The sequence below is a fragment of the Sciurus vulgaris genome (genome assembly GCF_902686455.1).
Source record: "Sciurus vulgaris genome assembly, chromosome: 7".
Classification (NCBI taxonomy): Eukaryota; Metazoa; Chordata; class Mammalia; order Rodentia; family Sciuridae; genus Sciurus; species Sciurus vulgaris.
The window spans coordinates 101,953,119-101,968,947 of record NC_136467.1 but is presented as its reverse complement, the minus strand read 5'-3'; the positions used below and the strand labels follow the sequence as shown (position 1 = coordinate 101,968,947).

At 32.3% G+C, this 15,829-nt stretch overlaps 1 protein-coding gene across 4 annotated transcripts in view; it reads right to left on the bottom strand.

The window, feature by feature from the left end:
• COL21A1 (collagen type XXI alpha 1 chain) overlaps positions 1-15,829 on the bottom strand; it is a 169,400-nt gene that overhangs the window by 10,707 nt on the left and 142,864 nt on the right. For all 4 annotated transcript variants that reach the window (XM_079148069.1, XM_079148067.1, XM_079148068.1 and 1 more), the window contains 6 exons: positions 11,558-11,606; positions 9,552-9,601; positions 7,635-7,688; positions 4,519-4,572; positions 2,741-2,812; positions 1,060-1,095 (listed from right to left, as the gene is read on the bottom strand). In XM_079148069.1, coding sequence (XP_079004195.1) covers positions 1,060-1,095; positions 2,741-2,812; positions 4,519-4,572; positions 7,635-7,688; positions 9,552-9,601; positions 11,558-11,606 — 315 coding nt within the window. The remainder of the gene's footprint in view (positions 1-1,059; positions 1,096-2,740; positions 2,813-4,518; positions 4,573-7,634; positions 7,689-9,551; positions 9,602-11,557; positions 11,607-15,829) is intronic.

The following is a 15,829-nucleotide window of genomic DNA, read 5'->3' as shown; positions in this document are numbered from 1 at the left end:
AATAAGGAGCAGGAAGTGGTTTATGAGGAAAGATGACAAATTCAATTTTGCACAAGTTGAATTTGAGGCAAATGAAGCATCCAAATGTAATACCAAGAAGGCCACTGGAACATACAAGTCTGGAACTCAGAGACACTAAAAATTTACCTCACTACTAATCTCAAGGTTAACTTAAAGGAATTAGAATACTTGAAGATTTTCAATTAAAATAAAACCTAGAAAAATCCCTGAATTTTGTCATGCCACTCTATAAGACTGCATACACGTAATGAAGAATAAATTCATGAGAACAGATGATTGAGACTATGAACTTAGCAGACTGCATTATTACTTCAATTTGAAATTTCTTCCTGCATCTCCATGATTTTATATTTGTGAATTGTTTCGAAGTGATTTTTGTTTTATATTAAGCATAATTTTTAAAATTCATAAAATTTAACAAACAATAGATATAATTTATTTCAGATCAGTACATCATTGACTCAGCTAAGGGCTTCCTATTCATGTGTGATTCTTCGATTAATGAAAAAAATCACTCTACAGTCATTTAAGTTAGTTAAGATGGAACTATCCTTGTCTTCCAAAGTAGAAGCATAGCTCTTCTCTTTACTTTGTTGCTAGGACACCTAAAACTAAATGTCTTTCTAAATCACCTAGGATTCTTCAGTGTAACATAACTTTCGAGTATAATTCTCCCTCCACATATTAGCTTGAACATACTTTGTACTTGGTATTAGTGGTTTCTCATCAATTTTTTTTTTTTGCCATAAAATAGGCACACTATAAATACCTAAATAAATTGGTTTCAGAAGTATGTAATAAAATCTGTCATTATCTTGTTGAATCATTTGGTTCTTAAGTTTTCTACCACAGAAAAATGGTAAAGAACCTTGAAGCCACATTTGATACTGAGAAACTCAGTAGCAAAAGGAGAATGATAAGATTATACCATTAGAAACTGATGGTAAAACTGGAAGAAACTGTAAAAACTTTAAAAGAATTTAATAGAACAAAGTCCTGATTTTACTGATATGCAAAAACAAAAGCAAAGCAACATACCTGACTGCCTTTTTCTCCTTGACTTCCTTTGTCCCCCTGCAAAAAAGCAGTTAATATGTATTATAATTTAGCATATTCTGTATCATTTAAAATGAGCATGCTTTTCTTTAGCAAATTCCATCAGTGCTTTCATATACAGAAGCTAACTCCAGACCCAATTATTTGGGGAGACAGTAAAACCATATTGTGCCAAAATTATATTCTGAAAGAACACTCTTGTCTGCCTACATTTGAAAGCAGATTTCCCACAATTTCTACTTTACCAGGAAGAACATGTTTCTATATTGTTCATAGTCTGAGGTTAAACAAAATAACAGAAGAGGGCTTATTTCGACAAACATTGTTTTTTAAAATCAAGCTGAAAATCTTCCATTAAGCTAATAGTAGCCACAAGTTTATAGGAAACAATGACAAAGTAAAATATGCTGCTATTTAAATGATATTCTAGAAAACAAATACTTAAAATGGGCTTTTGAAGGAAAATTCATGTTCCATAATAATAAGTTTCACAGAACTTCTCAAGTAGAAGGGAAATAAGAGACCGACTCAATGCCCTCATTTTCATAGATACAAAACTGCTATCAAGAAAGGTAAAAGACTTGCCCAAAGTTGGAGGGACACTGTTTCCCCAAATTTTATTTCTACCTCACCATCCTATTTGATTGAAGTTGAGGGTTTACAAAAAAAATGCAAAATTTTCTTTTAAATGACATGTTTTTTAATAATAAAATTCTCTCAAGCCCAAACATACATTCACAGAAGATCTACTTAACATCCACTAACATTTTATGAAGGGTCATCCCTGTCTCAGCAAAGGCTGCCACCTGCCCGTTGGAACAAAAAGGTCAAGAAGTGTGTATCATAATCTAGAGGCAAAGTAGAGCATAAAAAAGGAAGAGCAAAATGAAATGGTAGAAAACTGATGTCACCAGGGAGATGGAGACATATGAGTTTGTGAATTTCCAGAGTAACAGTATATTTATTTTTAACATGAATTTGCAGTAGCATGGACTCCTTTGGCACACATGGCCATTGTTGCTGAATCTTTTCCAACAAGCAATGGTTTTTAGACAGATACAGTGCGGGATTCCTTTACTTGACCAAAATGAGAGAAAGAGGGAGGGTAGTGGGAGGACACTTGATGTAACTGTCCCACCTCACCAAAACATTTAAAATAAGATGTATGATTTGTTTTTTTTTTTTTAAATCACTTACATTAATTTTAAGTGAATCTCTATGTAATATAGTCATAAACAGGAACTTCGTGGTCAAACATTGGTTGTAAGTTTTACCCTCTCCGAATTTTGTTCCAGTTTTGGTAAGAGTGGTGTTCATATTTTGGTTAAGAGGGCCAAATGTTGAATAAATGCAAATTCTTGACTCATTTGGACTGATTGCAAAAAAAAAAATCTGAATTTATAGGATATTTTTTCATCATATGTTTATATTTTCTCATCTGCATGCCTCTTCCCAGGTCTTCACGTAGGAGACAACGCCCACAGAGAGAAACGAGAGATGCCAGAGCTATTAGCATGGGATAGAACACATTCCACACACATCAAACATGAAAAAGAGGCATCTCATTATAAACATAATCAGCCCTGTATGCCAATTTATAAGAGGAAAATTTAAATGAATGCAACTGAACAAAAGAGACGTATAAGTCCTAAACAATGCATACCATTTTTCCTTGAAGTCCCGGTAAGCCCATGTATCCAGGTTCCCCAGGGAGACCTCTTGCTCCTGCTTCTCCCTAGGAGACACAAAAATTCTATGAATTTCACAGATCGAAAAACACTACTGCTTTAATCTCTACCTAACATCTCAAATTTAAGATACACAGTTTAAAAATTGGTTGACATTTAGAGTTATTACCATAGAAATTGTAAAGAATGAAGTTTATTGGAGTCCCAGTAAAATTTTCTATACATTTCTTATCTTTGCCAGCTGAAAAAATGACAGCATTCATATTTTAATGGCACTTTTATTATATTTCATAAGCATAACAATGAACTCATAATTTAATAAAAATAAATACACATTTTTGTTACCTATTTACTATTACTTCTTCCATTCTTTAAGATTTCTTTTTCTCATATTGCTACTTTAAAAAAGAACCTTTTTTGTTACAAAGCAAATAAGAGTAATAAGTGATTGAAAACCTCATTACCCACCATTTTTACTTTATTTTTTTTCTCATTCCAACTCACAAATATACACACAGTTTAGCTAACAAAATGTGCTCACTACATATGCATAATTTTGTCTTTTAACTTTCAAATATATTAACATTGTAAAGCTCTTTATATCACATTAAATATTTTATAAAATTTTTCAAATTTTTTAGTTGTTGATGGACCTTTATTTTTATTTATTTATATGCTGTGCTGAGAATTGAACCCAGTGCCTCACACTTGCTAGGCAAGTGCTCTACCATTGAACCACAGCCTCAGTCCTATAACATTTTTAATTACAGAAGAATATCCAATTTTTTAATTTACTGTTTTACTTAATAAAAATTCATACTATTTGCATTATAGTTTCCATGGTCTTTATATTGTTGGAACAAACATTCTTGTACATAAATTTATGCAAGTTTACATTTTGTTCTTTATACATATGGAATGTTACTGTCTTAGAAAAATTCATGAGCTATTTTCAGTACAGGGAATATTATATTAGTTAACTCAATTTCTCCAATCCCCATCATCCTGTAGAGATTTTCCTTTCTGAAATAAAGGTTTGTAAAAAGCATTGACAATATTTAAAATATGTGTGTGTGAAAACATCCCTCATGAGATTTTGTTTTGTCATTAGTTTATCACTTAAGTATAGTCTGCTCTCGTATGAAAACCGAGTTCATTCTCTCTCTCTCTGTGCATGTGTGTGTGTGTGTGTGTCTATCTCTGTCTCTTTCAGTGCTGTGATGGAATTCAGGGTCTCACACATGCTAGACAAGGGCTCTACCACCATGAGCTACATCCCCAGGCCCCAAGTTTTATTCTCTTTGCTCAATATGCCTACTCCTGAAACACTAAATATTGCTCTAAATTTTTAAAGACTGAAGAATTTTAAATTCTGCTGAAATAAACATCAATCTTTTGGCTTGAAAGAAATCCAGTAAAAAGTATTTGTAAGAATCACATAACCTAATTTCTAGTCATTTAAGAAAGTTGCACACTAGGACTAGAAAGTATATTCTCACTAGTGTATACCTTTTCTAGAAAAAAATCAAGCCTAAGTTTATTTCATGTCTTTATTACCCAAGGATACAGTATCTAAAAAATAAAAGCAAAACCCTGTATTGACCATTTCCTTTCATGTACATTAATTTTGTGATATAGGTAATCCTTACTTTCAAGTATATTTTAAAGGATTAAAAAATGGTAATCTTCTTAATTAATAAATGGAGTGTATAATTCCTTTAAAAATATTCTAAGGGAATCAAAAAACAATTACCTTGAGTCCAGAAGCTCCAGGTATCCCTTGAAGTCCAGGCTCACCTTTGCTCCCCTATCAATGCATCAACAGCATTTGAATTAAAAACAAATTTAGTCACATGTCCAATACAGACACTTAAAGGAGTGTATTTAAAATAAGCTTTACATTTTCACCTTTTTAATTGCTTGAAACAGATGCTATACATTAAACCTATTTATTAATAGAAACTCATTTAAGCAAATTAGTGAGCCTGCATATTTATAAGGCTGTTTAAAAGCAAGTGTTAAAGCTGGTAGCTCCAAGAATAAGGGAAAAGAAGGAAATCTTTTGAGTTTCCACATCGCATAGGTGGGAGCCATAAACTTCAATAGCATCTCCTGGGCTGAGAATCCTAATCCTTGTCTTGTTTCTGTGGTTTTTTTTTTGTTTTGTTTTGTTTTTTTTTTGGTATGACTCACCTTCAGTATGTAATTGAAGAAAAGAAAGGTAGCTTCAAATATACCGTGGGTTTTGGGGAAGAAATATGAATCAGAAAATGTTTAGTTTCTTTTCTTTTTGAGGATTCTGATGGAGTTCTTACAGATGAAAACTTGGAGAGTAAGACCAAATTGACAGAGCAAAGAAATTAATACAGGAAAAGAGAGCAATATATTGTAGAGAGAAAGAAAACAAGACTGCTGGCTAATAAGGTGAATTGTCCAATGTAGTTATGGTTTTCAAACACTTGGATATCTGAAATCACAAGCTCATGTCTGACAAAAGCCCCTAGTTAAACAGGTTAGTGTGATATCTAGCAGGGGAAGGAATCACCCAGCATCAACTTGGGTTCACTAACAAGTAAAGAAAACTTTCAGCTTTTAAAATGTTTTCTAGACGACTCAGTAAGAAACACATAAGTGTATTATTTGGATTTAATTTAAGCATTTAAGCACAATATTATTGAACCATAAAATAATGGTTCCTTAAAATTTCTAATTTTAGTTAAAACTTAGAGGTAACAAGACTTGCTAAAAGTTACATGATTTGATTATGTTAATATATCCTAATATAATTTAATGTTAAGAAACTTAAGTATATAGTAGTATGGAAAAGTAGGCTAATAAGTGGTTAATAAATATTTTTAAAAGAGGAACTGTAATCTAAATTGGAAGATTTCTGAGGATCAACTAGAGGGTCAGCCTTACCCATACCCTATTTAAAACAACATTTTTTGTCACACTGTAGTAGAATTTCTACCAATGCTACCAAAGGCATGAAATTGATAAAACTGATGATAAAATTCTCAGGAATATACTAATACACAGTTCAGTTAACTGAGCTAAATCCAGCCAAACACATGTTTTTGAAATAAGGTTTTACCAGAACACAACCATATTCCAAATTCATTCATTTATATATTACCCATGGATGCCACATATTACAACAGCAAAATTAAATAGCTCCAAAGATAAAATAGGACCCTCAAAACCAAAAATATTTAGTACCTGGTTCTTAGCAGAAAATGTTTTCAATACCCGAGATAACAGATTATATGAAAAGAAGTTGAAATGCTTCACAGAATATACTAATAGGTATAATTTTAAAGTCTTTGTCTTTAATAAAATAATTGCATAAGTACAAGATGAGGGAAAACAAACCATTAGGAAATCATGTAAAAGTAAACAAACATGAATAAATGGCTACTTGCTAAGTCAGTTACTTGCCTGTAGATCTAGCATCTACTCAAATGGTGAATGCTGTAACAAAAGCATTGTTCTAAAGTCTTTTTATGGAAAATACAGATTTAACAGACCTTCAGCTCAATGTGAGCCAATAGTGTAATGTAGCTAATAAAAAAAGATGGTGATGTGTCAGGCTGCAATCTTAAAAATTAGAGTATCCAGAAGACCAAGGGAGAGACCACTGTTGGCCCAGTTATTAAGAGGTATTTAACTACTCTATATCCTCCTTACTTAAGAATTTCCACTTAACCAGTTCAGTCATTCAGGAGTTTCATACCAATTCTTATATCAATACCTACTGCTGACTCATGGTACTCCAAGTATCCACAAGGATTCACCACCAATAAAGGACTAGCTACTTTTCCCTAATCATAGGACTCTTATAACATTTCAGTATTTCCTTTTTCTTTAAATATCTTAGAAATTAAAAGTAGACTAAATTAGATCATCTCCTCATCTGGTATGCCAGGTCTTTTGCCCTGGAACTATGTCTGGTCAAATGCCGAATGCTTTCAAAACAGTCATTCTATCACTTCCTTTTGGAAAGTTAACCTGAAATCTGCTCACTAAATAGTTGGGAATGGTTTCCTGAGTTTAGCCAGAATGAACTTGGTTTATTCTCTGTCCTATATATACAGCTGCTTTGTCCCACCTTAGAACTTCTGCAAACAATATGGAAGGTATAGTTAAGAAGTAGTTCATTGATAAAACTGGCAGGTATAAGTTCACACAGAGGTTGGTAAACTGGCCCAGAAGCTAAATCCAAGGGAGGAAAAAAAGTAGGTCTCTTAGCACAAGACTCTGTACTTACAGATTGGTCAAACTGTTATATTAGAGAGTTTCAGTTTTACCTTAAGGATAATCTAACCTGATGTTCTAAATGTATTTGTCAAGCTTACCTTACATTTTTAAAAAAAATCTGAAAGTAAAAAAATCTGAAATAAAGATATCTTAACCACAGGAATAAGGCAGTGTGTGTTTTAATAAACCTTATTACAATGGATTTTACAAAAATCCATATGTATTCAACTAAATAAAAATATAAAAAAGAAGACTGGAAAACTGATAAGAAACTTCTTCAGCCATAACTATGAATGCTCTTGGGCTTGGTACCTTTGTCACCAAGTTCCAATAAGCAATAAACATCCCTCAATGTTCCCTGAAACACCTAAAAGGAAGGAGGAACCAACTGATGAGGGACGGTTCCCCCTCGGCAGCTTAAGCCTGATCTGATTTATTTTAGCATGTTTCAAATGCTGAACTTTTGCCTAAGGTTTCATTCTTACAAGCAAGTGTTTGTAGAATGAAAAACACACTCGTAACAGAATCAACATAGTTAAAATTGTCACTAAAGTTATAAATGGTCACTGTGATCCCATAAACTCTCAATCTTGTGACCCTCATTATACCTACCTTCAATCCTGGTATGCCCGGCTGACCTGGTGAGCCGTTGCTTCCCATCAAACCCTACATTTTAAAGCAGGAATTTCAAGAGTGATTTAGAGAAAAATATTTTAAAATACTAAATGCATTTCCATGTTACACATTCTCATAATTAATCCACTAAATCGTAAGGTAGTACATTCAAACAAAAAATTTTAGAAATGCAAGACAGAATGAAGGCCAGCAGAGACTTTTTAATATTGTTGCTCAAAAAACCTAAAAAGAACAAAGAAATCTGTAAAAGAAAAATGTGAAGATAAGTTTATTTTTTGCAAACTCTTCAATTTATCATGATGGCTAAGAAGTAGTCTTCTTCAAAGGTATTATCTTGACCAACATTACTTAAAATTTATAGTATCTTGAACAATATTTTAAAGGAATTATAATGTAAAAATTCTCTATGATAATGTTTCCTCAAGTTATAAAATTGCCACATTTTTAACTAACCATATGGTTTAAAACAAGAAAATGATAACTGCTTTGGCAATTAGGACCTGATTTAATTTAGATTCAACTTTACTATTATTTGATAATATACGTATATATATATATATACATATATATGTATACACTATACATAGATAGACATGCATGCATACATACACATAAACACTTAGCAAAGGAAATGTGATTTGGAAATTTTTCAAAAACTAGAAAACAGAATTTCAGTATGGTCATAACAAAAATTCCATGACACTAAAGTCTTTGCTGTCAACATAGGATGTTATTGCCACTACAAAATACAAAATTTGCTAGTTCATTGCAAGTACACAAAGTATTAGAAATGTTACAATAGATATTCTTGAGGGTCAATGAACACTAGTCAAGTCCTTCATTTTGCTAGATAGCTTTTACTGATAATTAAATTTAATTATTTTAATTAATACATAACTTGGTAGTGATGATGAAAGTAGATAAAGAATATTCTATTTTGAAGGGAAGAAACTTCTTTAAATCTCCTTAAAAATTAAATTCCTATTTAATGGACATTTTCCTTATTTACTCTAGCATGCAAAATTCACCAAATCTTTCATTCACTGTCAAATGTCTATTTTTAAATTTATTTTTCATAATTAAAAGTCATCAATTTTCAAATACAAAAAACGATCCATTTTACTTAAAGAAAAAGCTATTAGAGGCAGTTTGATCCATAAATTAAAGTCAACATCATGTCTAGCAATGAACTTTCAATTTCTCTGGAATCTTGTGCACACAACTGAATTTTCATAATTTCTAATATCAAACTCATATGTTCCTTCTACTTCTAAAAATTCTAAAGCTATTTCTTCGCTGGTTTAGAAATTTTTGCATATGACCTCTTCTGAATATATTCTTTCATTAATTTAATACATCTGTATATTATTAAAAATGAAAAAAGAACATTTATTGAGTCATATTTTTGATGGTACTTAACTTTCTTTTTTAATGAATATCTAACATATGTGTTTTCTGATTTATCTACAGTAAGGGCCCTGATGTTTGTTTTTAAGTAAATGGTAAGTGTGTGTATGTGTGTTACGGGGGTACTCTATATGTGAGCTACATCTTAAGTCTCTTTATTTTATTTTGAGACAAGTTCCACTAAGTTGGCCAGGCTAGCCTCAAACTTGCAATCATCCTGCCTCAACCTCCCTAGTTACTGGGATTACAGGCATGCATTACCATGCCTGACTTTGATCTTACAGTGGCCAACTCTTCAAGTATCTAAAGAAATCTTGACACCTACAGAAAAATGGAAATAAGTATATTAAAAAAAAATGGATGGAATTTGCAGACTTTAAAAATATCATTGTTGTATCTTATGCAGTTTCATGAACACCAAAACACAAACTCCTGGTTCTTGGTAACAACATTTCAAACACCATCATAATAATGATTTTGACCTACTGGTATCCCCGGAGCTCCTTTTTTTCCTAGTGGTCCTGGAGGTCCAATTTCTCCCTAAAAGTAAAATACAGACCATATTTTAAAATTTGCATATCAACAATTTATTCTCAGAAATTTTCTACCAAAGCACAACTGAATGAAAAATAAATACTACTCAGTACAATTTGTCTGTCTTTCCTTCCTCTGAGCCAACAGCCAGGTAAAGCAGAAAATCAGGGGTTTAACACCTTCAAGACCTAGGTCTAGAGTATGTATAATTGCTGTCTTATAATTTCATTGTGAAATTTGGAGTGACACTTGCCATTCCACTAAAGGCATACCTAGTAGCTGAGAGTTGATGAGGTGAGACAAGAAAAACTTTTCTTATTTAAGTACTATAATAGGGAATGAAAATTATTAAAGAAAAACTAGAATATAAAATAACGATTTAGATTTCAATTTTTGGTATTGTGACTGACTAGACACTCTGAGGGACTCTCTAAATTCAGAACAAAAATTATAAAAAGGACATCCTCCACTAGAGTGTGCCAGTCTTCTGAGCAGTAGGGGAAATATTCAAATATCTCTCTTGCTAATAAAATATACCATTGGATCTATATTTGCTAAGGATTTGGAACTGTGAAGAAATCTTGCCAAAGATAGAGATGCAGGACTCAAGAACAATGCGTGTTAGCGGATGCATGCTTAGTTATTGGGCAATGATATGGATCAGACATGGGGAGGAAGCAGAAATCTCAATAGCTACGACAACCTCAGATTTTCAAAGTGGGCTAAAATGGTATCTACTATCTTCTGCCAGGTGTCAGTTCTCCACTTACGAGCAAGGTTGACAGGACTCCCACCAGATCAAAATAAAGCAATGAGCTTACAATCACCAATAAAGAAATAGGAAACAGCAAGCCATGAGACTGAGAGTGAACAAGAATAACAATCAACAAAGTACAAATATTGGAATCATAAGAATTTAGAACTGTACATGAAATCTTTAAAAATTAAAAAATAGAATCATAAATAACTATCAGGAATGAAAATATAATGAGACTCAAGATATGGTTTGAAAAATTTGAAATTCTAGAAGTTAAAAATATGATTGTTTCTAAATTAAAAAAAAAAAAAAGAAGACAATTGTTGGTTTGAAAAAGATTCAACATTGTAAAGAAAGAATAAGTAAAGCAGAAGACATGTCCAAGAACATTCAACCAGAACATAAGATAAAATAAAAGGTATGAAAATTGAAGATGTTATTAAGAGACATAGAGCATAAATTTAGAAGGAATAAGATATTCCATAAATAAAGAACAGAGAGAATGAAGTAGAGGTGATATGAATATAACAGCTGAATTTTTCCAGAATTACCAGAAATTATTTCATAGAGCCAGGAAGAAAACTGAATTCCCAGCAGGATGAATACAGAGAAGTCCACATGTAGACATAATGTAGTAAATTTCAGAACACTAACAACCAAATAAAATATCTTGAAAGAATTCCAAAGGAAGGAATAGATCATTTACAAAGAATGATAGTTAAAATGACAGCAAAATTTTATGGTGTTAATTAACAATGGAGGTCAGGAGACAATAGAAGGAAGACTTCAATTTATTAAAAGAAAATACGAGTCAACTTTGAGTGGCATATTGTACAAAGTTATCTCTCAAAATAAGTAAATAAGGTAAGTTATAATTAAATAAAAACTGAAAAGTTTACTTCCAAGACATTTATACAAAGGAACATCTAAAGACATGATTCTGGAAGAATGAAATTTTCCAAAAAAAACTGTCTTAAAGCACAAGATAGAAAAGTAATCAAGTAAAACAGCACACATTCAGGTAAATCCAAATTAACAACATCTATATACAACAAAGAGCTTCTGAAATTATATTATATTTGAATTACTAACTGTTGTCATGTATGCTATAAAAATGTATGCTGTGTGAAGGCAAGCATACATAGTCTCTTCATTCTTAATAAGCAGATCCACGCCCACTCCTTCCAACTCTCATTAATACTTGCCTTTTGGCCCATTAATCCTTGGTTTCCAGGAAATCCTGGGATTCCCTAAAAACAAACAAATATCTTAATTTAAAAATTACAAACTATATCACTAAAGAAGAATCAGTCATCATTGAAGTCATGTAACTTCCAAATATGTCTATTTGTAAAATATGTATAAATACGTAAATTTGTAAATAATGCATAATTTAAAACTTTTGTTGCTCATATTACAGTATAAAAGTGTTATCTGCAATAACCCAATTTTGGGTAAGAAAAAATTTATGTGATTCAGCATTATGTGAACATTACTGATAGTAAGCCTTGAAATAAAAACGTTTAAGAAAGAAAAAGTTGCAAGGAATTAAATCTTGGCTCTTCTTTCAGACCAACACAAATGATAAACAGGAAATTTCATTTCAACATGTCCCTATAAACTTATAATGGATAATTCAAGAAAAACTATCAATTAATAGGAATTCGGATTCAGTACAATAGTTCTCAAGGTTTTTACAATCTCAGCCTTAATTAAAAATTAATAAAAAGAAATTATTTCCTCCAAACTGAGTCTTTCAACACCCAGAAACCTAACTATCTATGTAAAATGTTGTGATCTCTCCTTATGATCCCTACTGGAGCAATTATGAGGAATCTGTTCCAGTCTACCAACAGAAAGAAAGCAGCACAAAGAATTCTTTTATGTGGCTTAACCTGAAAGTTCAAGTTCTCTAGCAAGATTTGAAGAACAATAATGTTACATTTATAAAAATGGATTTAGCACATTTATTATGAGTGGGAAAGTAACTCAATGATTAATCATTCAGTGTATTTACTCAAAATGACCATTTGTCACCCAAAACAAAAATGATATTAATCAATTTTCATTTCTTATTCACTTTTCTTAGCTCCTTTTCTGATGACACTCCAGTTGAAATGATTAACATTATTTTTATACATACATATTGACTCTCTGGCAGAATAGGGAAATTGAAAGACAAGGAAGTTAGACCCCATCAAAATGTCCTTGAAATACCTCTACATCATCAAAGCTTTCAAAGAACAGCAGCACTCTCCAATAACTGAGGACAGGTGGTAGAGTCGCCACTATCCGTAAGAGCAAATACTTCTACTACATGGAGAGTCTGCCATTATTTTACTTTCTTTCACATCTTCAGTTTTCAAATTTAGCACTGACCAATGTTTAGCCACAACCATAATGCAAGACACAAGCACATCATTCTCCTTTTAGAATCTGAACTTGGAATTCAGTTAGATTCTATTCACAATTCAATTCTATTCCTCTCAATTCATTTTCCATTTCACTACACCCTCTCCAGAAAACAAAAGTTGTATCTGAGTAATGCCTATCAATAGGGAGCTCAAAATCTAATGGAAAAGACAAATCTTTACAAATAAACTAGAGAATAAAAATGCGAATTGAAATTTTAAGCATTAGAAAACATGAACACATTATACTCCTAAGCTTTTTAAAACATAAAGTAAAAATATATCATTGAGTTATAAGGACAACAGATGGAAATGAGTTAAATTCTTCGAAGGCAGAAAATGTGTATTTTCTATGCAATCGATTATTGAAAAAAAAAAATGTTCAAAATAAGGCCCATGATTGGGTGAGAAGCCACTCCTCCCATTGGAATCCACACACATAACACATCCACACATACAAATTTACTGTAAGCTTAGATTAAGTTCTGAATTGAATTAAAATTTGTCTGTAAAATATTATCAGGAGCAAAGGGGCTATATGCTGTTCTACACTGGAAAATTGGTGCAATTGTTTCAGTAAGATGTCCCCGACCCCCAGAATCCCTAAAGGGGACATGGAGTTGTCCATGATAATGTCAGACTAGAGCAGCTGAATTGCTTGCCACTGAGGGTTCTTTATTACATAGGGTTACTATCACTATTCAACTTTCTATGCCCTTACACCATCTATGATATGAATAGGAATTATTTACAGATAACCTGACTCTACTGCTGATTCTGCATCCAAAGTCAGTCTCTTTGCATACTTGAAGAACTATAGTTATGCCCAGGTATCCAATAACAGCACCCTGACTTCCGCCTCCCAGGAGCCCTGAACCCATTCCCTACAGTTCTTTCCCTGAATTTGACACTCTTTTATCTGAAATTTCTTAATGTTGAACTTTATCTACATTAGAATATAGTCACATATCTTAAATCATTTCAACATATCAGATACTGATGTCATTTGGAGAAGATCCAGATTAGAAAAAAATTCTATTGTCTGTCCTCTCAAACAGTCAAAAATAATATACATTTCATAGAAATTAAAATAAGCCAGAATATTTTCTATAAAAAAATGCTAAGAAATATTACTTATTTTAAAAAAACTTCAAGTAGCATCATATAATATTTAAACAATGTAAAGCTCGTTTAAGCAAATTTTGGCAAAACTAATATTACAAGCAAACATGGAAAATAGAATATTGCTGAGAGAGAGGTTCACCAGAACTGAAATCATTCAGAGCTATATTAGTTAACAAAACTCTCTGAGGTAATATTTTCCTGGGTTCCCAATATGTGTACTGAAATATACAAAACTTTGCCAGATTTACATTACCAGAAATATCATTTAAGCCGAGATCATTAATCCAAAAGCATTTAGTGACAATTACTTCATAGAGCAAACGTTTTTCCAAGAAAACTATTTTATATTTTACATTCAGACTGTGTAGTTATGGGTCCAGACAACTGTGAAAATGTTTAAGTATAGACAGAAACAAGTATTTTATTTGTTAAGAAAAAGTGGACATGTTTCCTCCACTACTGTGATTACAGTTTGGGTTTGAAGAAGAGCAGAAAGTCAACTGGAAAATCTGCATACTGCTGTGGTAAAAGAATGTTGACAAGGGAACATTTCTAGAAGCTTCTCTGTAACCATTTAAACCATTACTACGTAGCAAATAAGTCATTGAGAACAGAAACATGTATTTTAGAACAATTTGGCCTCTATTTCCTAGAAGCTGTTTTATAATGAAGATAATGTATTCATTATGCATACTTAGGAAAAACAAAATATCACATGATACTGTCCCTCATGCAGTAGATGTGTTCACCTTACTCCTGATATTGAACCACCTTGAATCAAATTTCCTTTAAATAATGTAATATTTTCAATCCACTAAAACGGATATATTCCATTGATGGTATTCAACCTTTCTACACATTGGCAGACATACTTAAGATTATAGTTATTAAAATATTAGAAACATATTGCATGCTTTCTTCTGTTGCATCAAGAAGTGATTGATTCATTACTAAGGAGCTAATAAAGGAAAATGACATATTTTGCAAGCCTCATTCTTATTAGATGAAAAGCTTAGAAAATAATTATTAGTAGGAAAGAATGAAGCAGTTAAATGTGTAGATGCTGGACTCAGCCAACCCATTTCCCAGTGGCTGATGGACTACAGCTAAGTGAGACTTAGCTGTGAAGTCTCAGCATTCCATTTTGTACACGGAGAAAGTAACATAACTTACCTCACAGGGCTGGTACATTCTATCAGTTTACTTTTGCAAGTATAGTCCTAGCTCAGTATTGGCACTAGAATGAACCAATTGTATAATCGTCTTCATAGCTCTTCCCTAACCTTTAAAAATTATGAAATAAATGAAGTCAATTCTTTTCCAGGTCTCAAAATTTTGTTCTCTTTCTCCATTTTGAGGATTACTCTGTGTGTATGTGTGTGTGTGTGTGTGTGTGTTGCACTTTGCCTTTCCCCACCCTCATTTTCCAAGGTTTCCATAGTACACAGATGACAGTCAATCTACCATTTCCCACTGGGGGGCGCCAACAAGTCGACATCACTCAGCATTGTCTGGCCTTTTTATGTGTGGGTGACTTTGATTATAGAATACTATCACAAAGACTTTTGCTTTTTAAATATTTAATAATTTTGTCACCACTTGTTCAGAAGAATATGATTGAGATTTTGAAATATGTTTGCAGTTAAGTCCCACAATGTTTTTCAATTCCTTTATTTCCACAATAACTGACAGAACATTATGAATGATACACAACAGATTGCTCTGTGGTAAGATAACTATAATGAGAAGTAACTCAAAATCACAGTTGCCAGACCTAAAAGAAACCAACATACAAGTACTTGTAATAAACCCTTAAAAAGGAGATTGCTAGTTTTACTACTCCCACATTATGCTCTAATTAATCTCTAAGGGGAAAAAAATAATCTAAGAAGAGTGGACAGATTACTAATTCCAGTCCACAGGTCAGGACCCACATA